Source organism: Mycteria americana, chromosome 2 (genome assembly GCF_035582795.1).
Source record: "Mycteria americana isolate JAX WOST 10 ecotype Jacksonville Zoo and Gardens chromosome 2, USCA_MyAme_1.0, whole genome shotgun sequence".
Lineage (NCBI taxonomy): Eukaryota > Metazoa > Chordata > Aves > Ciconiiformes > Ciconiidae > Mycteria > Mycteria americana.
Window position 1 is genome coordinate 69,601,865 of NC_134366.1, and position 26,540 is coordinate 69,628,404.

Below are 26,540 nucleotides of genomic sequence, written 5' to 3' on the forward strand. Positions count from 1 at the left end.
TGGTCAGCTGGAGCAATTTAAAAATGCATTGTCAGCTAGAACAAGACAGATGCTGGAAGAGAGATGTAGGTGACCTAAGGGAGAGTGAGAGGATAGGAGAAAGGATGAAATTATCCCAAAACAGGGCTTGGGAAAAGAATTTATTTGTCTCTATTGTGTGTTATATTCCGGTTTAGTTAGTTGTGCATTAGGCACAAATAAGGGAACTGAGACTTCTTCCTGTCCCCTGCAACCTGGAAGAGCATTTAATAAGTTTGTATGGGCTGTTCCCTTCCATCTCTTTGCTTTTGCAGAACTGGGTGAACAGCACAGCATCATCACCTTTTCCTCTTGTCCAGATCTTGCTTCTTTGTTAAGATTTGTTTCACTATCCATACAGAACATCTGCCAGTCATCTAGGTGGATGTGGTTGCATGTATACATTTTTTTAAATTTATATTAATCTGTGATTCATTTGTGTTCAGCAGTGTCATTGGCAACAATTAGAGTTCACAATCTGGTGTCCTGGTTCCATGTGCTTCTCTCTTGCTTCTTTTGACTGACCTTTCTAGTTGTGAACCTTTGAAGAATGCTTATCCTGTTGTTTCTGGTCTCCTGATGTCATTTCGGGTTTAAAGGATATGTTTCTAACCTATCAAGAATGCCATTACTATGGTAGCTAGACTTTTAAAGTTGTGGGGTTTTTGTAGAGCTGTTCTGAAATAGGACAAGAATTTCCAAATGATCATCCTTAGACTCTCAGTGCATTGTGGAGTTGTTATTTTTAGTAATCTTTGCCATTTAGTTGTCAGTCTCACATTGGTGATCTCCCTCCCCCGCCAAGGTCAGCAGCTGGAGTCAAGGGGTTATGATTACTTTCACAAATGAACAGGGAGCTTTGTAGCCTGATGATTACAGACAAAAAGTTTGACATTTCATTCTCTTTGAACAGAATTATAAAAAGTGAACACAGAAACATACCACGTAAAGAATTCCAACAGTGTCCTGCTGCAAAACCCTACTAATTTTGGTTTCAAAGTGAAGAGTTTCTCCCAATGATGCTTCCTTTCCTTTCTTTTTATTTAAATGAACATTGTACTGTTCCAAGAGCAGTCCATGTGGATGTGCCTGGAAGAAGTCATTGAGTCATCTCACAGATGCAGTCATTCTGGATGTAGGGTTTTGGTTTGGCTTTTTCCCTACAAAATACTTTGAACATGGGGCCATGGTAAAGCAGCTTTGTGGTGTGTGGGTTTTTTCTTCCCCCCCCCGCCCCGCACCTAAGGAAAACATAGTTAGCCCTTCAGTTGCATTACTTGGTAGTATAGTTGCAAGCCCTAAAGTCTCACTGAAAGCTTCTGGCTGGACTGGGCTGTAAGTGTGAAGACAATCCTCTAGTGTAAAGGTTTCCAAACTGTCATATGAGTACCACTGATGGCACATGAGCTAGTCCAGACAGATGCAGATACTGCCTACTTTTGCATGTGTAGGGGCTGTTCATATCGGTTCATACCAGCTAAGTTCTCCTTCCGAAAGCTCTGTATTAAGTGGGTTGTTGGAGCTCAGCGATGACCAGGGTCTCATTTCACCCCGTCCACGCATCACCTTCATGTTGCAGTGCGTGCAGGAGCATTGCTGTGATGCCAGGTGTGTGATTCTCTGTTTGCGGATATGTTTCCTCTGTTTTCCTTGTTCATCTCATTTTACCTAGTTCTGCAATTGCTCTTGTGGCACAGGTGAGTGTTTACATTATTGGTAGCTCTAATACTAAATGTAAAAGCTGAATAAAAATCACTTCTATGGTCTAGTTTCTTTCTTTGGAGAGAAAATGAAATGTTTCAGCTAGCCAATATCTTCTCAGAGAAATATGCACTGAATGGATCCTGTCTGAGAGTGCTGAGTAGCAGCCACATCTGCTTCAAACCATGAAGGCCCAGTCTTTTAGCACTGGGGACTATAGCCTATAGGTCTTTACCTGGCCAGATAGGTGCCTGTATGCCTTGATATATGTATTGTCCCATGATGTGACCTAATATGCACAAGCATCTTCTGTCATGGGAGCAGACATGCATGCAGGGAGCAAGCTGCGGACAGCCAGAACAATTAATTTAACATGAATAATGAGTTCAGCTGTATTACTGCTGTCTCTGTACACACCAGAGGGATATGGCTTTGCTCTGTTAAACAGCAGGAGCAAGGGAGCAGGAAGGACCCAAGACACCCTCTGCAAGCAGGATGAGCCCAAAAGGGAGAGCCCAAAAGCCTGAGGAACAGCTGGAGACTGAGCTGTCTCCAGCAGGCTCTCTGTGACTCTCACCATCGCTTTGTCCCTTTGCAGAAGATTCCCCCAGATTCACCTGGCTGCTTTTATCCACCCCGGGGCTGAGGGCAGGAGGACAGTGCTGCTGTTGCTGTTGGCACTGCCTGCCTGCTGTGCCTGCCCTTAGGCGCTCAGCAGCGGTGTGCTTTGCCTCATCTGCGCTGTTGGTCGCCTTTGATTTAAACTCATCCCGTGCTTTACCTGCAGGAAGGCACAGGGCCATGTGTGAAACTATTCTTTACGTCTGGTTTTCAACCCAACCAACTCATCTTCTTCCCCACCTCAGTCATGTTCTTCAGGCAGTTTGATGTTATAGAGAGATCTGAACCAGAGTCTCTGATCTGTTGAGTGTTGGATCGAGCCTTTGCTTTCGCAAGGAGGGATAGCACTGCTTGCTTTGGCCAGCAGCAAGGAAGTCTCGCCAAAAGCTGCATTGTTGGGGCCTTTTTTTTTCTCCCTGGAGTAGATTAAAACTGTATCTGAGCATAATAGAGGGGTGTTGGCAATGTTGCAAGCTTTGACTTTTTTTTAAATTTCTTTTCCCCCCCGTTTAAAACTGTTACTTATCATGTTTTAAATTTTGCTCTGCCACTGGGCCCTTAACAAGAGGAAAACAGAATTTTTTTCACTAAATACTACCTGCTGAATGCTCTGGCTTTATGACCTCTAACTGTGCCTTTATGCATGTGAATGAGGCCAATGAAGTCCAACAGAGATAGAAGCTCTGTATTTCCAATTATAATCAACCGTTTCCCAATTTCCCTGTCACTTCTGAGCCTTTGAATTTTACTCCTGTACCTAAGTCTTAATTTTTCTTTTGTACTTCATCGCTACTCGTGGATGTTGTGTGTGAATTTTATAAGCATTGTCTCTCTACTAATTCTACTCAGTCTAGTTTGTAAGCAGGTAAGCATTGAGAAGGTACTTAGCAACTGAATACAGAGCTGCAAGAGATGTAACTAAATAAGCATTTCTGCTGCATCTGACTTCAGTGCTTCAAAAGTGGTTTTAGTATTTAGATGTGGTTTTGGTTTTTAGATTCTCCTTGCCAAGCTTAAGAGGCATGTTTTCTTCCATTTCTGTTCCCTACAAATACCAAGTACTTTATTACTTTGTTCTGTACTAAACTAGGGAAATCCACTCATCCAGACTATAGATAAGTTGGTTAGAGACTTTATTCAGGGAGATAAGCAAGAAAAACCTCCCTCTGTAATGCATTTCACACCAGAAACACTCGATACTTAAAATAGAAAGAAAAATCAGCTCTTCAGCTGTAAAAATGTTTTCCACTTCATGAATTTTTATTAAGCACATTTTTTTCCTGCTATACATGTTAGTAAGTCTGTGAGCCTGATCTAGTCAGCTGGTGAGTCGACTAATAATTTTAAATGAGAAAGTAAAAGCAGGAGAAAATATTTGCTGTGGACGCCCAGGGGTTTACATCATGTTCTCCTCCTGCCCTTTCTCTGCTTGCTGTAGTCGTTGACTTGCCTTTGGCATTCGCACGAGCTAAAATATCTGCCTCCCGCTCAGATAGCCTTGTGCCAGGACTGAAACTGGAGCATATTGTTCCATCATTAAATGGGCAACGTTGAATACTTGGGAAATTAACAACAGCTGCAAGTTCTTCAGCTATTTTTATTTGTACTGTGGCTATAATTTTTCTAGTGTGTTTGTGCTGAAGTCAGAAGAGGAAAGGAAAATAGATCCCCCAAGAGACTGACTTTTTGTTTTTAATTAAAAAAAGGCCCTGCTGAACAAAAGCATCCATAAAACAAATAGTACCAAGGGCAGCCTAGCAGTTTATTCAGTGTTACGTGGGCCCCTTAGTCTGGTTGCTGGTATGACTTTCTGGGGGTTTTAGTGGCACCTCGGCACACGGTGAGGTAACCGGCACCTTCCGTGGTCAGCCCTCTCCTTAAAAAGTCCTACTGCTAGTAGCATCTGTCTTGGCCTTTCATAAAGGTTGGTGGCAGCAAAGCAATTTTCTGTTTTATTTATGTTTTATGGTCCTACCCAGATACATAAGCCAAAATCTAAGGCAGCCACTCCATTCAGTGGTCTTTGGATGGGGCCCTAAAATCAAGCTAAGAAAGCTTAAGAGAATGATTGTAAAACAGGATTTCTTAAGTATCCTTTAATAGTCCGGTGACTCGGATTTCTTCCCAGAAGTCACATGATCATGCATCAGGAATAACAAGGCAGAGCCCATGCTTTAAAACGAAAGGTCAGTGTGGATCCATGAATTGGCATCTTGCCCTGGTACCAAAGGGGTTCAAGCTCCTGCTCTGCTCCTTCCCCCGCAGTGCCAGGCAGCTCTGTGGGTGCAGAGGGGAGATGGAGAGATGATGTTGGGGGAGAATGGATATCACAGCGTTAATTGTTGGTGCCTTTTGGAGCACCTGGAATTAATATCCCTCACAAGGAGTTAGGATGTTCTCTTGAAGTTTGGAACGTAGCGAGAAACAGCAGCTGGAAGGGTCACTGAGGGGAAAAACAAGGTTTTCACTTAATCTGTAGCTTTTTTAATATTCTGACTAAACACTTGGTGAGTGCAGGAGTGAATGAGAGGAAGCCCATCCTAAAGCATTACTTTCTGAAAGTACAAGAAGATGCTCCTTAGAAGCCTCGCTGTCAAGGAACCAGACATAAGTGCATTGTCTGTTTATCTGAAAAGCAGTTTAGCAAGAAATTTAGCAAGAAGGTTTTTTTTCCTTTAACTGAGGAGAGAGGTGGTCCAATTCTTTTGTCTTTTTATGTGACCCAACTCATGGCAAGACATCCCTTCGTTAGGCTGGACATCATTTTAGAAAAATGCATACCGCTGTGGGATTTCACAGCCATTCCTTTAAAAACATTGAAAATGTGTTGCTATATTTCTGGATTTGAGTGGAAATGAATAAGGGAGGTGGCTTGCGGTTCTTACTCAATAACCTAAAACTTTAAGGGCAAAGCCAAACCTGTTCCCCCTAACACTTGTGCATGTACTTAACTTCACTGTCATGAATAGTAACACAGGGTCCTCTTCGTATATGGAGTCCTATTCATGTATTTGAAGGACTGAGGCTTCATTTGATATCTTATATCTGATTTGGGAGTCTGTAAACTGGGGTAAAGATCTCTGCTGCTATAGAGAAACATAGCTTTATTGACATGAGTTAGCACTGCTGCATTTAAACTATAAGAAGTTTTCATCTTTTCATTGTAAAAGAACAATGTCATGGCAAGCGTGAGCCGAGAGCGAGCACCCTCTCAATGGTGAGGTGCCAGGCTTTTCCTTTCCCAAATTAGAGGCTAAGCACACTACAAAACAAAGGGGTTTTTTTTGCCTTGCGCTGTGGGAAGATGATAACAAGATTTCTGCCCTGGGCTGGCCTGAGGAGCTGTAGCTAATTCATGGTGTCATGCTTCTGTGTCAGAAAGGGCTCCTAGTTTGAAACTCGGTTGAAGGTGAAAAATGGGAACTGCTGCCTTGCATGGAGGAGACGTGCACCAGCCATCTGTCTGCAGCATAAAAATGACAAAGCCAGTGGACTTGTCCCCTCACCAATACCCTTTGCAAGATGCTGTCATTCCTCTCTGATGGCCTGTCATTTAGAGTCTGCCTCTGTGATTTCTTTGGCTGCCAACCCTGTTGGTTTCTGACCTCTGAAGCCCATTTGGAAAAGTGCTGAGAAGAAGCCTTGACTGTGCTCAGAGTTGGTGCTGTTTGTTCCAGTTAGCCTCTTCTGCTTCCTAATGGTTTTTTTCTGAGGGGGTGGTGAGGAGAGAGGAGGGGAGGTGATCTGACTGAGGTCTGATGGCCTTCTGGATAATCCACATCCTGAAAACTACACCTGTGGGGTCACAGGAGATGACTCGGCATGATTCTGGTTTGGTTCTTCCCTTCTTACCTGTTAACTCCAGCTGGCATGCACCCTGGTGAAAGAATTAGCCTCAGATTTTATTGCACTTCTCATCTTGCCAATTGTCTTGGACGTGTCATTATCTTGCTTGCTTCTCTGCCCTGCTGCTCCTATTCTATTTCTTCCTCCCATCCATGAGTTTATGTTTGTGGTTAGTCTAAAGGGTCCTTTGCCTGCACAGAACTGCCCTGGAAAAAGTAGGAACTGTGATGCTGCTTTATTGCCTTCATTCTGCAGTGCTGTTTCTCCTCTGGGATGAACCCTGTAGCTCTTGCAAGAGCAGCTGGCAGGCCTGTGAAGAGAAGGGCAGCAGCCAAGCTGCATCCTGTGGAAGCAGGAGCAATGCCCTTGATACCTCTGGAGTTGCCCACTGCTTGCATGGGGATTGAATTTTCTCTGAAAGTTTGATTTACACAACGTTGTCAATGCTGACCAAATATGCGAGTGCGTCTGTGCTCGTTTCTGAGCTATTGGTGCTATTTCCATCTGTTAATGTGGGCAGGCACTATTAAAATCCTTAGCACTTTCAGTCTAGTTGAATAATTTTCTAGCTGCTAGGTTTATAAATTAAACATTTATGGCCATATCTCATGCTATTATCCATCCATAGCAATACCTCCAGGCAGGGATCTTGAGCTTTTTTGGAGTGTAGACCACATGTTAATGGAGAGCGAATGTTTCATTTATACCTCATCTCACTCTTGCAGTTCTCAGTTGCAGAACGTCCCTGAGGTAACCTCAGATATTCTTTGTGAGGACATAACCTTAGTAAAGAGATTTTTGATGTCTGTGTATTCTGTGTCAAAGGGAAGAACGGAGTTCATTGCAGCGTCCTGACTTTTTTTTGTATCTATCTTGTCAAGTAACTTCCCCACACGTGAATATGGTCTATCATCTGCAAGCAGGAATAAAGAAGAATGTAACATCAGATGAACCACAGACCACAAGAATGGTAACTAGAGGTCCAACAGTGATAACTAGGAAAATTGCATTGTAACTGTTATTACACGAAGCTGAAAACTTGATGGGGTCCCAATAAAATCCACATATATGGACGAGCATTTGAGCAAGGAGCATGCACTCATTGAACAAGAGAGGAGGCATGTAAAAAGCTACCCACATCCAGCATGTCCTTCATCAAGTTGTGAAGTGGGTGGTTTGAGGGCTGAAAAGCAGTATGAGCCAAGACATGGCTCCTATACCAAGAGATTATTTGAATTTGTCTGGTTATGTGTATCCAGTATCTCTATCTAGACAGTCATCTTTGGAACCTGCAGTAGATCCTTTTTTCTTACCCCCCCCCCCCCTTTTTTTTTTCTCTCCTTCCAGGAAGCTATTTTGAATGTGGAAAAACTCAGGTGATCACTCAAACCAAGAAATGATCCTTTTAGAAAAATGTCAAGTGCTGGTATGCTTTTGATTTAAATGAAGAGATTTGTCAACACTCTTAGCAGATTATATTGAAATTTGACAAACTGGAATGTTGGAGATTATTGTTTAGGTACATTCAGGATCCTAATAGAAGAAAAACAAATGTTATGGTCTTAGGAAGTTACTTCATTTGGAAAAGTGCTTTGCCATTAGTAGGCATCATTACTTGCCAGAAAGGGTTGACTATTTATTTGCTATTCTAGTCCTTTCATGGGAAATACTCCAAGGACAAATGCTTAGTACTTCTTCCTGTTCAAATAAGTAGTTGTGATGTACAGCTGTTGGATTTGTCTCACTGGAATTTAATAATCATATGCTATCACTATGGCAGTGTATTGGACTGTTTGAGTAGAAGCCAGTTTAGGTTCTTAGTTTAATTTAAAAGGCATTGATGTTTCAGTCTACCTGGTGAGTGTCTGCCCAAAAGCCACAATACAGCATCTCCCTCAAACTTTGAATTGACTTGTTAAACAAATACAAATTACACTTGGTCAAACTCTTCTGCTGTTTCTTTGTTTGAGGAGAGTTTTAGCCTGAGAAAGATATGTGTTTGCTGCCAATCAGTAGGAACTTTAATAGACTGTGTGCAAGAATAGAAAAAACTGATTATTAGCCTGGATGAACCCAAACCCGTAAACTCCTCCCAGTGTTCCAGGAACTGAATCCCAAAGCAAACGGTTTTCTGGACTGCAACATGGAGATGATCATATTCCAGCATTCTAATATTCACACTAATGCAGCCCTGTTGAATGAGCTAGCCTTGCAGACCAGACCATGTTCACCTTTGCTGCATTACTATGTGAGTTTCAGTGTTAGTCTAACGTAGCTGGACCAAATGAAATAAAGTTTCCTTTAGAACTGTTTCTCCAGTCCCAGTTTGGTCATTAAAGCAGATTGGACTTGTACCATAAAATAAATCTGTGCTTTTCCCTTAAGAGACTGAGACACAACAGTAGCTGAACAACACAGTAATAATGGCTGTTAGTGGAAGTTATCTGTAGGTAAGCATCTGACAGCAGGGCTTAAAATTCACTGTTAAGCAGATGGGAGTTGACCAAGAAAGAGCAAAGCTCTTGACCAAAGCTTCCCCCAGCAGAGTGTTGAAGTAAATACTTCTCAAAGAAGTATCTGGACTCTGACTTGCTGGGTTTTTTTAGAAACTGGTTTTCAAATCTCAGAATGTTTCCAAGGTAACCTCTTTAATCTCCACTATATTCAGGTGCTCACTTGTTTAATATACACATGATGTGTGTAATCTGATTTAAAATGAATAGGTGCTCCTAACAACAATTTAACAGTAACCATGATGGGTTTCTAGAATAAGCTCTTGAAGGTGAGAACTTGCCTTGGCCTTGCATACCTTACAGGGGAACAGCACTTAGATGATATTTCATGATTATCGATTTCTTTTGTTCCCTGCACTGGGTATGTGATTGGTCATGGACTCTGCATCTTGTTTCTTGAGACTGAGGAGTCGCTGCCTTCAGTTTTACAGATATTTTCAGGACTTCAAAGCACAAAGGATTTTGATCCAGTATTTGCAGTTTTGGAATAAATATCTCGGAAAACTGAAAAGGGAAAAGTCGTAGTTGAATAAACAAATATTTTGTTTTTCAGTGACTCCTCATAAGAAAGATCTGAGGAAGGTGTACATCACTGGATTAAATGTCAAGAATGAAAAATAAGGGTAGTAGGGAGGGGAGCGAGAGTTGCTGTGATTATGCAGCTGCGCTCTGTCCTGTCAGCTCTCTCGCTCGGTCTCTGCGGTACAAATGAGCGTGTGGGGGATGCATAACATCAACAGAACAAAGCCCGAGAACTCCCAAAGCAACTGCCCTGAGTCCTGGCGACCATCAAAGAAATCTATCCTCCTGCAGCCTTTGATGGGCTGTCACAGCTTAACTAACCAGCATCTGTAGCACAATGCTGTTACTGCCTCGATCTTGTCTGTGCTGCAAATGACTGAGAAAATTGAGTTCTGAATCCATCTTCCTTTGCTCAGTCTTTCTTTGCTTTGGTTTTATTATTATGGGAGATGAAAGACGGCCCCTGAGGATTTAAGTACTAGGTAATTTAAAGGCTGTTTTCATTCTGGGGATAGTAAAGAGGAAGAATGAAATGTACGTAGGAAATGGGCAAATTTGCCAGTTCAGCATGATCTGAAGGGAATGAATGCTGGCATGGCTTTAGATAAAAATAGGGGAAACCCAAATCTAGACTTCACTCTTAATAGTACTCTAGATAGTATCAGTTCCTGTGAGGAGTAAGTGCCTACCTAGGGTTAGGGCTGGAGACGAACCAAGCTTCCAGTTCTTCGTCAAAGGAAAGCAAGTTTGATATCTATGTCTTGATGGTGACACTGAAAGTGTTACCTACGTTCATTAGAGGCTTAAAAGTAAAATCATTGTATCACCAAATCCTTTTATCTGTAAAAACTAGTATTTGTTTTGTTTCATTTTAAGGACACTGAGGGTGAAAGTAGTGAATGTCCTCACTCTTGGCATAGTCTTCCTTTCAGTTCCTGGCAAATGATCCCTTCCCCCCACACACCCTACTTTATGGGTTGTTTTATAAGGTGACCTATGACTTATTCTGTAGTTAGAGAATGCAAATAATAACCTTGCTTTTATTTCTCATGCACATATAAAAGGAAACAGAATAATTGCAGAAGCTAAACTCAATTTTGGAGCTGTGGAACCTGCCCAGTACCATTTGGAATAGAGCAACCGCTTCTAGCGCAGTTGGGAAAATGTTACATCTGTTTCCTTCCAGTTGGAACAAAAAAGGCTACCGCTATCCCCTTGAAGCTGCAGAGACTCTGGTGGAATGTGGAATCTTTTTTGCTTTTCTTGGGTGAAAATGGTTTCAATATGTGGCATGCCTCATGCTTTCTTGCAGATCTGCCATTAGAACGTTTCAGTGTAAGGTCAATTCCAGCAGGAAGGTTTAAACCCCCCCAGCTTTTATGTTTGTACAAATGTCGCTGAGTTCATGAGTGTAGAAAAAACGTAAAGCCAGTCCTAACCTTCTCTGGTGTTGAGGATCTCTTGGCATTTTCATAAGCATCTGGCTTGACATTCCGACATAGATCCAAGTTGGATATTTCACATAACAACAATAACTATCACGACTATGATAGAATTTTGAAGATTGCATACGGTTGTTCATCCAAGGCAGTCCACTGTTGTTATCAATTTCTCATATTAGTGCTCACATGTGCCGTGAGCTATTTAGTAGGTGCCACCGCTGCACACGCGAGAACCGAGTGAGGTGTGGCGTGCGTGGGTGAGGTTTTATGTGGGGAAATTTATTGTACGAAACCCCTTTACGAGCCGGGGCGCGCACGGAACGCGAGGGGTCTGGCTCCCTGGAGCGGGCGTGGCGGGAGGGCGCTGTCCGCGGTGCTGAGGGCGCCCCGAGCCGGCGGCCCTGCCCGCCCTCCTCTCGCCAGCCCCGCCTCTGGCTGAGTGCGGGTCTGGAAAATGAGGGTCTCTTTCTTCTCCTTTTTTCCTTCCTTCCCCCCCCCCGTCCCCCCCCCCCCCCCCGCCCCTCTGGCTGAGTGCGGGGTCTGGAAAATGAGGGTCTCTTTCTTCTCCTTTTTTCCTTCCTTCCCCCCCTCCCCAGGAGACTGATGAAAGGATTATGTTGAGTTGAAATTGTATCGTTTTAGGACTGAAGTGCATTTGCAATTTGCTGCACAATGGCAAAAAAAAAAAAAAAAAAAAAATTAGTCAGGCTCCTGAAATGAAATTGCATGGAAGGGTATTTGTATTTCTTTTGTGGGAAAGGTTAATAGATCTAAATGTAAAGTAATGCTTTGTGATGGGAGGCTATCTAATGCTAAACCCACATTATTTCTAAATAAAAATATGATGATTAATGCATGTGCTCTGAGCACCAGAAGAGCTAATAAGTATTAGCTGCTCGTGCTGAAATTTTTTACTGTTGCAAAACACAGACTGATTAATTCAAGGTGGAAAAGTTCCCTCTTTTAAGAGTCCTATATGGGAAATATTCCCTCTTTCTTAGAGAACAGCTGGAAAGACTGGCCAGAAACAAATCCTCCTGAAATATATGAAAATCATTCTTTATACTGTGAGTTATATGACTTTCTAATCTTGGTCTTGATGAAACAACTGTATATCTGGAATAGTGTTTGTTCTGTTTACTGTTACATGGGAGGGAAAGCTTGGTAAAGGATCAGCATCCTATTATACAAGAGTTTCCTGCTGTTTCCTCATTACCTTAGTAAATAAAAATACCTTAACGTAATCCCGGTTTTTAGTAAGAGTTGCTTCTGTCTTTTGTGACAAGAGTATTTGTTGAAATCATTGGTAACATGGCTTGTGAGCTCAGTTTCTTAGAATAGTTTGGAAATGGCTACTTTTACCCTCAGCTGTTAGCATCACCAGGGAAGAAGTAGGGATGAATTTTGATGGATTCGGGCAAGGCAAAACGTATTTTCTGTAGTAAATTGTTTTCACCCTTAGGCTGCACTTTTCAGTTTCAGTATATGTTGTCTGTTAACTCTAATGGATGATATTTTGCCCTTTTCTTGGCTATGGAAGAGCAGTATGCTCATATTCTTGTCTCTGCAAATCCAATCTTTCAAACCTCCAGCATGCCAAAGTCCTTCTGATTTCAGTGCACCATATCTAATGAGCAGCTTGTATCTCATAATGCTTTCAGCTCTTGTCTAGGCACTGAAATGGATAGTGTTCTGCAACCTGATACAATTTTAAAGGTCAGATCCTATAAAACATTGTGATTCCTAGCCAATAATGTGCCTTCTGGAACTGATTATTTAGTCTGGAGTTGCACTGTAGACTGTCCCATCCTTTTGTCTGGGCTCCATCGAGTACTTGCCAGGTGCAGTGACCAGTAAAACTGGGAAATATCTGTGTGGGTGAGTTTTGCAAGAGTCCTTCTGTAAGACGGGCAGCAGGCATAGCCAGTTGTTTCTCAGATGCTGTGGAGCCATATGGTCAGAAAGGTGGTGTCCTTCCCGTTTCCTCAATTACGAGTTTGATCTAGCTGTGTGGAAGACAGAGTTCTGGGTGTATGTTGGAATAAGATTGTGTGATACTCAGAAATGATGAGGCCTTATTCCATGTCTTAGATACCTTTAACTCTTTCATCTATGAATTAATCCTAGCAGAGCCTCAGAGGCTGTAGCCACAAGAATGGCATTTGGATCAGCTTGCACCCTACTAACATATAGCATATACCCAGCTGAACGGAAGGTAACAGCCACTAAGTGGGTCATCCCAGAATACTAGGGGCCATTTCTGTCATATCAGTATGGCAGGTCACTCAGTTAAATTCCTGCTTTTTTTCCTTCTGAATCTACCTATTTGGATCCTTGTAACTGTAATACATAATGGAAATTGTGTGTAGCATCTAGCTTTTTGTCTGGTTAAAAAGAAAGAGCCACACCTTTGGTTGCTGATAACTGATAGGGTTTCATTGACTTTGTGATCGATAGCAGACCTGTGCCTCCTACAAAATCTGGCTTTGAGCAGATGTCACAAACTCGCTCTGAATGTCCCTTCAGCATACAGATAGCAATCGCCCTCCCCTGCCCTCCACAAACACGTCCGTCCACAGCAGGCTGCTTTTTTCATTGGTACCCATAACAAAAATAGACTGTACTCGTATTGGAAAGTATTTACTATCTGCAGATGGGGCTGTAATTGTTTTTACTTTTTTATTATTGTTTTCCAAACCTCCAATAAAGGCACTGGGCGTGAATCCACTGCTCCCTTGATTGCAAAGAGTAATTAATTGATCAGATCTGTTTTCTTTTTACTGTCCTGTGGACTTGAAAGATAACGATGTGCAATGTGGAGGATATTCCTGCTAGAGATAGTATTTCTGCAAATCCTGCAAAGCATAACTAATGATCTGTAGAGTACCATCCAGCATTCAGTGAGCAGGCTGCCTGCTCTGTCTTCCCCCACGCCATGTGCATACATATGTACTCGTGTTCTTTATTTTATGGTGTGATCAAAACCAGTCTTTGGTTAATGTTTTAGTAACTTCTCTTTCTCATTGTTCTTACTAGCAGCAGTAACATTTGCAATTTCAATCTGTGGCAGGAAGCACATTTCCTTTCTTAAAGGAAATCTGAATGAATTTAGAGGCCACAGAAAAGGACAACTTGCAGTTCGCATTGCTGCAGTCTGTCAGAGAAAACAGGCTACAAGACAGATGCTGATTTATTTAAAAACAAACAAACAAAAAAACAAGTCTTGTGTTTTTTCTCTTTCCAAGTACGCAATCTTAAGGAATGTATTCAAGCAGCTGGCTAATTCACATGCCATTAATTCTCTAAAGATTACATATGCACACCCAATTAGACCTGCATCATTTATTTAAAAAATGAACGTACTCTTGTATTTATATTTTATAGCTGTGCCAAATTGTTAAAGGACATAGAAGGAGGAACTTTATAAGCAAAATGTGCAAGTCTTTCTAGAGAAGTTGAAAGCATCAACAGGGCTGTACCTAAGCTTAGTTTAAAAACCATAAACACACTTTTTTTGCTATTAGTGTATGGGTAAATGGCTTTTTAAAGACATGAACGAACGCTTGTTAGAAACTGAGATACAGCCTGTCTTCATACAGGAGCTAGCAGAGCAGGCACCAACCCTGATGTCTGAGGTCCTTTTGTATTGCAGTAGTATGAGTAATCTTCCCTTTGTGTCTGTTTTGCGGACTGCAATGTGTTGCTGCCAGCTGTGGTTTCTTGAGGGTTTAACAGTCTCAAACAACTACAAGGACATCATCCTCCAAGGGCTCTGTGAGGATGAGAGCCTGGTGCTGATGGCATACGTCCCCTCACGTGCTTGTATGGCTCTCCACCAGCTTAACTGAGAGGCCAGTACTACTGAGAAGAATAATTTGGATCTTGGCAAGAGACAGATGACCGTAGTCTGCTTCAGAGGATGTGTATGGGATGGGGAAAACTAATCTGTGTCCTGACTCTGTTCACCTCTCTGGTACCTGAGTGCTAAAGAGGCTCAAATCCTTAGAGGCAATGACATTCTTGTCTTATTCTTAGCAGTGAATTCCTGCGAGATCTGCTAACCAGCAATAGAGACTGTGGTTAGTAGCCGCCTGCTTTATGTCGGGTTTTACTGGCGTAAAGTTGCCATGGAGATCGGTAGGAGTTTTAACCGAGCAGGGACCGCAGCAGTTTACCCTGTGTGTGTAAATCTGTTTGACGTGTCATGTGTATCGCATTCGGCTGTGCTGCTCACATTTGAGGTCCACTTGCTTGTTTGCCTGATTCTCATGTAGGAGAGCTGGATAACTGCCATGCAGTATTCATAGCGCTGTGATACCAAAAAAAGGCAGAATTGGGGTTGGTACCTACTACTCCAGGGCCCATATAAAAGCCAAGTCTGTGCACTGAAGAATTTTTAGTGCAGGTAAGCAGCCCTGTAAGCTAGAGAGAACTGTTACTTGCACAAGTTTCCTAGGCTGGAGCCTTTCTTCTGATAGCAGTAAGCATATTGGCTGTCTGAAACAGAGAATTATTAAGAGGCAGAAACAGAAATCTTACAGCTTGGGAGATGTGGGAAGGAGGAATCCTCCCAACTCATTTTAGAACTTGTAAAGCGGATTAAAATACGAGGAGGAGGGCGAGCAGAATGAGTGCTGAATATAAATGTCTCCTTTACACTTGTAAAGGGTACGCAGGCTCCACGTGCTCAGAAACATTGCTGGGAAAACATCAATTAAAATGCTCAAGACTGATGAAGGCTTTAAGGCTGTTGAGGTAAATGGTGACTCATATTGGTTGAGAAGCAGGAAGGAAAAACATTTAACAGTGATCACCCCAAGCTGGACTCTGAAATGAGGCTTCCCAAGGGGTCAACCTGCAGGCACCGGCATTTTAACCAGGGCCTGCTGATCTGCAGCTTTCAAAGGTGAAGAGCCAAAGTATTTTTCACTGACTCTGCAGCAGACCTGCTGGGTTTACAATGCATATATGTTTGTGGAGTGTTACAGAGAGAAACTTGGTGTATTTCTAATTTTAGAGTAAGAGGAAACAGCCAGCTGTGAAAATATTCGGAAGGAACAGTTAAGAAGTTGGAAGCTTCAAAGGAGAGGGGGAAAAAGGGGGAATAGGGCAAATGTGGAGATGGATCTTTGAACACCACTTGCTCCAGCAGCAGCTACGGAGCCCTCCTGCATATGCTGCCTGTACCGCAGCATCAATTTGAGAGGGGAATGAGGCTTCTGCTGTGTTTATCCCGAGGAAAAAGCTCCAGTCCTTTCAACAGAAGTTAAAGCCTGTGCATCTTGAAGACTGGTGTGAGCCTGTTGTATTAGTGGAAAGGCCTGATCGCATGCATCAAAAGCATCTTCTCCTCCTCCTGCTCCCCCATCTCCTGTACCACTCTTAACAATTTAATCCATAGCAGTTTGTCTTCATGGGCTGTAATTGATCTGTTTGTGATTTAGCTCATCAGATGCTCATTAAAGAGCTTGCAGCCTTTCTTATTCACGAGGAGTGAGAGTCAGGGATCTAAAACCACTTTGTCTTTGTCTTAACTGGTTTCATGTAGTATTCTGGGATTCGGGGAGGCTAATAAACTTATATGAGCTATTATTTAAAGGTGAGCTGCCAAGTGAACATGAATGATGATCCAAGCACCGCCGGTGTGCCAAGTGCTCTCCGACATCGCGTGTCAGGTGTGAGCTGCAGAGGGAATTGTTGCTAAAACCCCAGCAAGATATTCCTTGCTGCTCTGCAGAGAGTGTCCCACAACGCGCTGGCCATGTGTGATTGTATAATGAGCTTGCGGTAGAGCTCCTGGAGCTATGTCTGCAATGAAGATGGCATTTTATACTAGTGATGTCAGCGGGATACGCAGAAATATTTTGTGCATTTTATATAGAGGTTAGGCTTGACATCTGGTTTTCTTCTTTAAGCGCCGCTATTGTTCTGAGCTGCCGTCTGTACTCTAGCAGTGCCCGTAACAGCGTGTGCTTCCCACATTGCCTGCACACGCACGCTGAGAAAATGCCTGTTGCCATCCTTTAGCAGGGATACTCTGACAATCTGCAAAAGAGAACAATATCCCTGAGCTGCAGAAAGCAGTTTCCTTTCCCTGGTACTTTAATGAACACTTGAGATATTTCCAAGCTGTAAGGAAGAGGAGATGGGATGGATGGGTTCTCTGTTCTGCTCCTTTCTGAGCCTGGCTCCACATGCCAGAGACTTCCAGAAAGATGAATAACTCCCTGCAATTACTGAATTTACTGTGTAGTCATACGCATAGTGTCATCAAACTGATTATGCCTTCGAGGTCTTTTAAGTGACTATAACCACGAATGGGCTGTTAAGTTCTCTGTGGTCTTTTAAGGCAGCAGCTTTGCTAGGGAACCCATGCAGCTGGATCTTGCGCCTGTACCGAATGTACTGACTTTGTTCGTGAATCGTGGGAAGCTATGGGGCCCCACAGACAAGGCCCTGCGTGAGGGATCTGAACCCTGGCAGGGCACACTGCCATTCACGTGAACTGACTTCCCAGTTGCTGTGTGTATCGGGATTGGGAAATCTCTGGGAATATAAACCTTTCCTAATTGCTCAAAGTCACAGTATTATAAATACTATATGCTTGCGTTTATAATTGTACACTGTCCTACGTAAATATTAATGCCATATTTTTCTTTCTTTGTAGTGTACGGAGGCCAAAAAGCATTGCTGGTACTTTGAAGGATTATATCCTACATATTATATGTAAGTTGGCATCACTTTCCTTTTTTGCATTTTCTAGTGCTGAAGAGAGAATTAGATTCTGTAGGCTCTTAGTGTTATTCTTTCACTAATTATACTTTTTCCATAACTCCTCTGAGACTTTTTCTAATTTAAAAATGAAGATGACATAAACTTTCCTTTCCCTCCTTCTCTGTGTCTCATCTCTTTCCCTTTCCCCTTTTTAAAAAAAGTGTACAGACTTGTTTCACCACCCAATCCAGGTGACCTTTCCAATTGAAAACAAAATGCAAGATCTTAAACAGCTCTTACTTCAGAACGCTGAAAGGAAACATAAGTTGAGCCATGTGAGGACAGTTCTCCCTTTGTTTTGAACAAGGGCAGATAATCAGGCAGAATACCAAGAATAATTTGAAAGTAAGTTTGTCCCTGTGCTAATACTGTTGTTTAATTTAGGGAGTTGGACATTAGTTGGGAGTTAGGGTTATCTGTGGCATAACTGTCCTTTTGATGAGTGGCATCTCCATTCACATCAGGCTTGGGTGTGAAACAAATGTCAATGAGCTGTAGGCGCATGATTGAGGATCTCTCTGAATTGCAGTTTTCTGTTTTAAATTGCCCACAGCAACAACAAAAAGGCAGAGGAAATGTGTGGGTGGGAGGTATTTTCCCTGTGGATCTGGGGGCAGAAAGGAGATAAATGTACTAAACTTTGTCCCTGGGTTGTATGGCTTTATAATTGCAAACACCTGTAAATATAAGTTTAAAAAAAATAAAAATAAAGTGGGGTGGAGGAGTAGGTAGCAGCATTAGGTCATCTGTTCCCTAAGCAAGCTCTTCTTTGCTGAAGGATTGGAAATTACTGTAATCCTTATGCTACCCAAGAACTTTCCTCCCTTTTCTTCTCCACCTCCACTTCATCTGCCAGAAACGGGAGAGAAATGCTGGAGAGAAAAAGCAGCCAGGAAGCCATGGGAGAAACAAAGCTCACTGAAAGAATGAAACATTGTATGCTTTAATCATCTGTGATCCTGAATATTAACTGCTTAGGAAGTGTTTGTGCCTAGAACTCACTGTCTTTTTTTTCAGGTGACTGAAATGTTGAGAATTACTCATAAATGGTTGGCCAGAACAGATGGGTGAATTAAAATAAGTTCATTTTCTTTGCATGCTAATAACAACAGGACTTTGGTTCCACCTACATTTTATTTTGTTTTGCTGCAATGTGGGAAAGAAGCTGGGATGTTATGAAATTATGAAAATCCCACTGTACCTCGACATTCAGGAGTGCGTTATTCATCATCACCTTGGTGTTCCTCTTACGTTTCTCCCCACGTGCTTTCGCCACCAATGTTTGTCTCCCTTGGTAATACAAAGGGGTAGCTACTTGGATATTGGGTGTTAGCTCAGACTCTTCATGACACACGTAAATATATACCAAGTCCTGCAAAAGCAAGGAGTACGAAGGGGAGGCTCGCTATCTGCGATAGATCTGATGCACACAAGGTTGCTTTCTAATCACTTTCCTTTTGGTAACTAGTTTACCGTTTTCTTTGTGTGCTGGAATGGAGTATCTTGTGGAAAAGCAGTGTGTTTATTTTCCAGTCCATCAAAGAGGTTAGCTGGAATTGCACACAGCTTTGAAAATTGAAAGTAAGAAAGTTGTGAGAGAGGCTATGGTGTTGGTGGGTTGTTGGTTGGTTTGGGAGATCTTTTAATGTGGAGGGAAAACTGTTGTATATTGACTATGTAAGGTCAATCAGGGGACTGTTACTAGTAGTTGCGTGTGTTTGTGGTAGTTACTGCAGCACCCTGTTGTCCAAGTCATTGCATAAATGTGCTGCGATTGCCAGTCTCCTGCATAGTGTAAGTAAATGGAAAAAGGAAGGGGAAAGGGGTGGGATGTATGTGCTCAGTGATTGTTGCGATGGTGATGAGTGTCACGTTAATGCTATTGTTGTTATTGTGATTATGAGTTTAAGTGGGGAAGAAGAAACACTAAGGAAAGACAATAAGGATTTTGGGATGGTAAAGCCCAGTGGATAGATAACATGTGACAAGTGAAGAAATGTGGAAGGGAGGGGAGAGAGGGTACTTGAGTGCATAGGAGCCCAGTAGGTTTAAAGGGGGCATGCATCAAAACAAAAGGAAGGTCATTGATGTCTGAGGTGCCTGGGATTTCCTACTTCGTTACTTCTGCAATTTTGGTTTCTGTTGTCTAGCATCCCCAAGTGCTTCCTACCTGCGCTGTCTTTTCACACCTGTATGGTGGAGGAGAGGCACAACACCAATCTCAATATCTTAGGGTGAAGTCCCACTGCTTTGGCACTTGTTTGACCCATCACTGAGTTAATTCAATTTGGTAATCCCACAGAAAGTTGTTCATTTTGGCACATTTGAGTCAGTGTTGAATCAGCTTTGGATGGTTTTTGGCGAACACTGGTGAAATGAGAGGAAGGGAGTATTCTGCATATTGTGGGGGAGGAGGCATGAATAGGATCTTCTCCATTAGCATATGGTTAGATGTTAAATCATCTAAAGGCATGATATGTAACTTCATCCTGAGAGTGTCTGCTCTGTGCAAATCTAGATCTCGGATGTGCTGTAGTGAAACGGGTTTTATTTTATCTTACAATTTCTGGAGCAACAGTCTATAAGAAGCAGATATATTTAGTCAAATGAGTTCGCAATAGCTTCCATTCCTTTCTATCACTGGTTTTCTGACAGAAGATTTTTCTACCCAGTTAACATATGTAGTCTGTCCTTTGGTCTTGAGATTATCTTTGGAGATTTATGAAACCCAGCAATGCAATCCTTTTTAGTGATTTCCCTGTGATTTCAGTCCCATGCTGACCGTATGTCACGTCTCTCTGGGAGACACCCTGTATTATAATGAAAAGGTTGACTTGTCAGCTCAGAAATACAAAGTCCTGTGTCTATTCAGAGATCTAGTGTGGCATGCTTGGACCAGGTCATCCCTGGACGGGCATGTCCATATGCTTTATGTCTTCTGGGTAGGCACATCTTCCTTGAAGATGCCTGCTTCTCCTTCAATTCCCCGGAGTAATAGAAGTCCAAGGTAGACTGTCACATTAAATGATTGTTTGCTTTTATTGGAAGTTTAAAGGCAAGATAGCTGAGTTAATCTTTCCTATAAAGGCTCTACTTCAGCCATCCAAAGACAGAGATAAGACTCTGTCTGCTAAGCAAGAGGAACATGGGATAAGAAATCAGTGTGCCAAAATAAGTTAACTTAAGATATAGCTTATTTCAGACCAGAAGCCATCATGGAAAGCTTCCCAAGAATTTGAGAGGCATGCATTGGTCTTCTGCTGTTGATACAGAGAATTTCCAAGACTGTCCTTAACTTACTTCACTAACCAAACCAACCATTTCTCCGTGTCCTAGTTGCCTAAGTCATGAGATATTGTCAATTAGATACTTTTCTCCTCCTTCCGAAAATGTTTATTTATGTAGCCTGGAAAAATAAGTAAACAAATGTGAAGCTGAGAAAGGAATTAGTCATTGGAGTCTAATTCTTATCCTTTGGAAAAGCAGGGAGCCAAGTTATCCCTGCCTTTGCTTAAAGAATTAGATCATACATCTCCTTGTGTGGATGCACAGAAAGCAATTCAGAATTAAAGCTGTCTCAACAGACTTGACTCTGATCCTCTACAAGGATCCTCATCCTACTCTCACTTAAATAAGCCAGCTCAGTCTTATTCTAGATGTACCTAAAGTGCTGATGGTTGGCAGAAGAGATGGTCAAGATACTTCTCTTATTTGGCAATAATGTGAATAATGACATAGTGAATGCATTAGATTGCGAAACCACCTCCTCTGTATGCAGATACCAGCAGCACTTAAGGTACTCTAGTTGTTTTTTTCACTTCTGAATTGGGAACAAACAATAGAGGGAAGGCTGCCTTACGTTTTGCTGATGAGGAGTAGTTTGATTAGAGTGATTGTGAATGTCCCCCTCATTGCAGGGTGAAGTATGTTCCCCTGTACAACTGACCAATCCCATAGGTCTTTGCTGTTTATTTTTCCTCCTGTTGTTAGCTACCGTCACATCTGAGCTTTTAATGAGGTGATAAATTCCAGATGCTGGAACCTGCATGTTTCTAATCCTCTCCTTTCCAGGCTCCATGTCATGTTTATAAAGCAGCACAAATGCTTTTGAGTATGAGTGGTAAGCACATGTCCACAGCAATAGAAATACTGTGGCTGATGTCACTGGGTCAGTGAAGTACTCACCCACAGGGAGGGGGTTGGCTGACTTAAGAAGGTGAAAAGAGTTTTGATGCTATCCAGTATTGACTTAACATTATTTCAGCTCATCCTGTTGGATTATTTTGTATTGAATTTTTTTAATAATGTGATATTCTAAGAGAAGTAGTGAGGAAAAGAGAATAACTCTGATTACAGAATCAGAGAATAACTCAGGTGGGAAGGGTTCTCAGGAGACCTCCAGTCTAACCTCCTGCCCAGAGCAGGGTCGGCCATGAGGTCAGACCAGGTTGCTCAGGGATTTAACCAGTTAGGTCTTGGGACAACTCCAAGAAGATGGCACAACCTCTCTGGGCAATGTGCTCTGCTACCTAGCTGTCCTCATGGTGGATAAGTTTTTCCACATACCAAGTCAGAACCTCTTTTTGTTTCAGTTTACATCCATTGTCTGTTGTCCTCCCACCCTGCACCACTGGGAAGGTCCTCGCTCCATCTTCTTAGTAACCTTCTCCTGGGTACTGGCAGGTTGCTCTTGGGTCCCTCTGAAGCCATTTCTTCCCTAGGCTGAACAAGCCCAAGTCCCTCAAGCTCTCCTTGTAGGACAAGTGCCCCAGCTCCTGACTATCTTGGTGGCCCTTTGCTGAGATGGCTCCAGTTTATCCATTTCATTCGCTTTACTGGGGATGCCAAAACCAAATGTGGTATTTTAGATGTGGTCCAACAAGTGCTCAGTGAAAGGTGATAGTTACTTCCCTTGATCCACTAGCTAGGCTTCTGTTGACACAGTCCAGATGCTGTTGGCCTTTATTGCTGTCATGGCACACTGCTGGCTCATCCGTCTACCATGACCCCTAGGGCCTTTTCAGCAGAGCTGCTCCACAGCCAGCAAGATGTTCATCTTTCCCACAGGCAAGACTTTGTATATGTTTTTGTTCAATTTCATGAGGTTCCTGTCAGGCCATTCCTCCAACCAGTCTAGATCTTTGAGTGGCAGCCCTGCCCTTGAGCTCATTGATTGATCCCCAGTTTGGTGCCATCTCCAAAATTGGTGAGAGTACTCTATCACCAGTTCCAGCAACATGCTTGTCAACAGGTCAGGTCCAGACCTCTGTGGTAATCACTACCAGTGATTAATTCATACTCTCTAGGGAGAGTGTGACCCATTGACCACTGCCCTCTGAGCCCTACCATCCAACCAGATTTTTTTTTTTTACCCATCTAGCTCTCCACGTGTCTAGACCATAATGTCTGAACTTGGGTACAAGAATATTCTGGAAGACAGTGTGGAAAGCCTTGCTGAAGTTGAGGTAAATGACACCTTCTGCTCTCCAGCTTGTCCACAGATACCATCTGCTGCCAGTGTAATGGTAGAAGCTGCTCTTGCTGCACTTGGTGTCCCTTGCAAGTATCAGTTGTAGGTGGGGTTTGGCTTTCCTAACGTCATACCTACTTGTGTATGTGATGATTTCTAAACTCCTCCTTAGTAGCCTGTACCTGCTTCCACCTCCTGAATACTGACTTTTTGCATTGGAGCTCAGCCATGGGTTCCCTGTATAAGTATGTTTTGACTGGTCACTGTTGTGCTACTAGGAGACCTCCAGAAAGAAACACGGAAACTTTCTCTGGAAGAAAATGTTACCATTGCTGCTGGCAAATATGTGAACAGAAGAAACATAGGGGAGTGCCATCTTGTAACCTCTTCTAATTCTTGTTATCTGAAGCAGGACCTGAATTAATGTTAAAAGCATGTGCAGATAGAAGTGCTGTATTTTTAGGCTAATATGTTTCTGCCATAGAAAGTAGTTTACTGCATACAGCAGATAGCTGCACGTGTACACATTTATTTTACGTTGATTAAATCTGTTTAATTTTTCATTTAGAATAAGAACATTAATGTAAACCTAAAAAAATCAATGTTTGCTAATATTCTTCATGTTTAAAACATGTTCCTGCCCTACATGGGAACAGTTGATTCTTTTTCTTATTTTGGAGAAGAATGCTGATTGTATTCTGTTTGTGGTTTTTCACGGTTTTTGAAATAAAGTTCTTGTACATTTCCACACACTTCTCTTCCTTTGCAGATTAAATTTTATTGTATTTATCACACAGTCGTATTCATCTGGGTTTTGAATGTGAGCCCTTATGTGCTCGGTGGTCAGTCTATGATAATAATTTTGTGCATTACCAAGAACCTGCAAAATGTTCTGATGAAAACAATAAAAAAACCTATTTTCTCTTGCTGTTATTCAGATAGCTTAGAGAGCACTTCTTCCATCAATGTGTGTACAAGAGGCTGGGAAAACCCCCCAATCTAGACACAGGGTGTGTTGCATGATGGGACCTACTTTCTGTGCTCCACATCCTGTTATGTTTACTGCTTTTAATTAAGTTAGCTTTCCTGATGATACACTTAGCTTTCCCATTGCAATTACAGCCGCATGAAGTGTCAGCAGGTGTGTGTTTAGGGCAGTAATCCAGCTGTTGATTTATTCTTCCGTTTGATTTGAAGCCAGCATGGAGAAGGGAGAGGGGAGGCAGTGTAATAGTTTTGCCCACTTCCAAGCGCCTTGAATGGCTGGCGCTGTACAGAAACGGAGACCTGGATTCAGGCCAAGGCCACCAGTTTAGCAGTGAGCAGCCACAGGAAGGGCATTTTTGCATATGTAGTTCAACACAAGAACATAAGTGCACAGTTTGTATCGTGAAGGAAGACAGCGGTAATTATCAGACCATCTGTAGATAAAGGCAACAAAAACCCACCAACATTGCTCAGTCCTGTGTGGCCTTAAACGATAAGGGTACAAAACATCACAACTAGCTTCAATAGTCTGTGCCCTTAAGGTGGTATATTCCTTGCTTCAAATAAGGCACTAGATTCCCTTGATGTTGATGGACCTGTTGAGGTTGTAGTCCCGACTGCTGTAGTCACCCAGCCACTAGATGCCTTGTCAAGCACTTGAATTTGCTTCAATGGATCAGTTGTCCAATGCACAACCTGGGGAGAATTAGGTTACCAAATTAACAAGCAACTCAACTTGCTAGGAGTGAGTCTTGAGGAGGGGAGAGGGATTTAATATCTCTGCCTTCACAGGCCATCAAGCAGGTGACTGACCTAATTTGAGATTTGAAGCTCTGAACAATTTTGGAGTTGGAGGCTGACTAGGCGTAGGCAGCCTATTCTGAGAAAGGAGATGAAGGAGGAAAGGGGGGCAGTCTCTGTCTTCCAGTGGAGGAGTACTCTGAAACTGGACTCTGCTCTGGCTGAGGTGGAGCAGGGAACCCAGTCCCACCTCCCCCTCATTTGCAGAGGATGCAATAACCACAGTTGTGGCTTATCATTAGTTTTTCCTGTTGGGGCTGTTAGACTTGAAATATTCATCAGAGCATTAATTCTTCTGTGTCCCAGGCAAGAACCCTAATGTGAGGCTGAGCAGCAATTTCTTCTGGCTTTGTGTCAGTGGGACAGGAAGGCTTGTACCTGGTTTGAGCTCCAGTGGACAGCATCAAGGAGCACTTGACCCCAAAAGTCATCTTGAAGCTTCTAACCCTTTCTGGATAGGGAGACCCTGAATTAAAATTTTGAAAGACTTGGTGGCACCTAGCTGTTGGCCATTAATACCTATGTTGTTCTCTGTGTATGATCCTGCGCTGGCTTGGCGAAGAAAAAAGATTTTCTATGAATTAGTATGTTAAATTCAGGCAGATAGCAAATTCGTGGACACCCATCTCCCCCTGCCAGCAGATTGCTTATAATCTCCCAAAGCACCGATTAGATGCAATAGGACTGCTCGCCCACTGGGAGCAGCTTGAGATATGAAGAGCTAATTGTGTGTTTAATAAGGGGCCTGATGATTAACTAGAAGTCATCGTTCCTGTTGGTATGAGAAATTTACAATTCCACTGCCAGAAGATTAAAACTTGTCTTACAGATTATCTATGGCTTACTTTTGCCAGAGCCTTAAGCTATGCTGTTTCTCTGCTTTGTTCTGCGAAAGAAAGGCCTGCAGCCTATGTTGAAAAATGACTATTTAAGGTACCATATACTGCCACTGGACAAAGCCCAAACCACAGCAATGCTTGCTAGGTTCTGCCACAGAGGAGCAGAGAAAATTTCTAGATGGATATGTGCTGGCCAGAAAGCCATGTGGTGAGACTTGCTGCCTTTACAGACAACAAGAAGAGTCCCTCTGTAGGGTGGCTTTCCTCTTGGGGTCTCAGAAGAGAGGGCTGGGGTTATGGCAAGCCATTGGGTAGCAGAAGGTTTGTAGAAAGGTCAGTTTGATAGGAGCAGCTGAGCAAATACTTCTCATCCCATCAGAAGTGGGGGAGGATTTACCATATTCTACTGAGTTCTTGCACAGAGATGGTGCTTATCGGCTCTTCACCTAAAGAATAATTGAGAAATAATCCCCTTTTCAGCTGTTGCCTGCTCTTGTTTTTCATGTCTACATGAAGGACAGGAGCCAAGTATCTTGTCTCGTTGTAGGAGATTTTAGTTGTGTCAAAGCAGACAGGAATCTAATCTGAGCAAATATTGTTTCTGTCTCTGTTGTTTCTACTCTGTAGAAAAAATGACCTGACAGCCCCTTCCCTCCTTTTTGCCTTTCGTTTTCTTATGTAGTTAAGGGCTGAGTGATTTATCAAGTGTGTGGGTAACTATATTTCTAGTGCTCTCCTGGGTACCAGCGGCAGTGTTTTACTCTCAAGTACAGATGTTCCACTTGAGGTCATGGCTGCGTTCATCTATGAAACAGTTATATTTGTTATATATAGAGTTATATATTCACCAAAATCAGACCTACGTTTTACAAGGCACTGTTCTTGCATGTGCTGAGGAATCACCTTTGCTGTGTATAAGAAAAGAAGATAAATGCTTTTGGGTGCTCAGAACCGTGACTGCAGGTAACTGTGGTGGAGTTTTGTCCCTGCTGAAAATTAGGCCATG

At 42.5% G+C, this 26,540-nt stretch overlaps 1 protein-coding gene across 1 annotated transcript in view; it reads left to right on the forward strand.

Annotated features, from left to right (window-relative positions):
* The window catches only part of VOPP1 (VOPP1 WW domain binding protein), a 65,997-nt gene that overhangs the window by 27,083 nt on the left and 12,374 nt on the right, over positions 1–26,540 (forward strand). Inside the window, exon 2 of the mRNA XM_075493715.1 lies at positions 17,331–17,389. Coding sequence (XP_075349830.1) covers positions 17,331–17,389 — 59 coding nt within the window. The remainder of the gene's footprint in view (positions 1–17,330; positions 17,390–26,540) is intronic.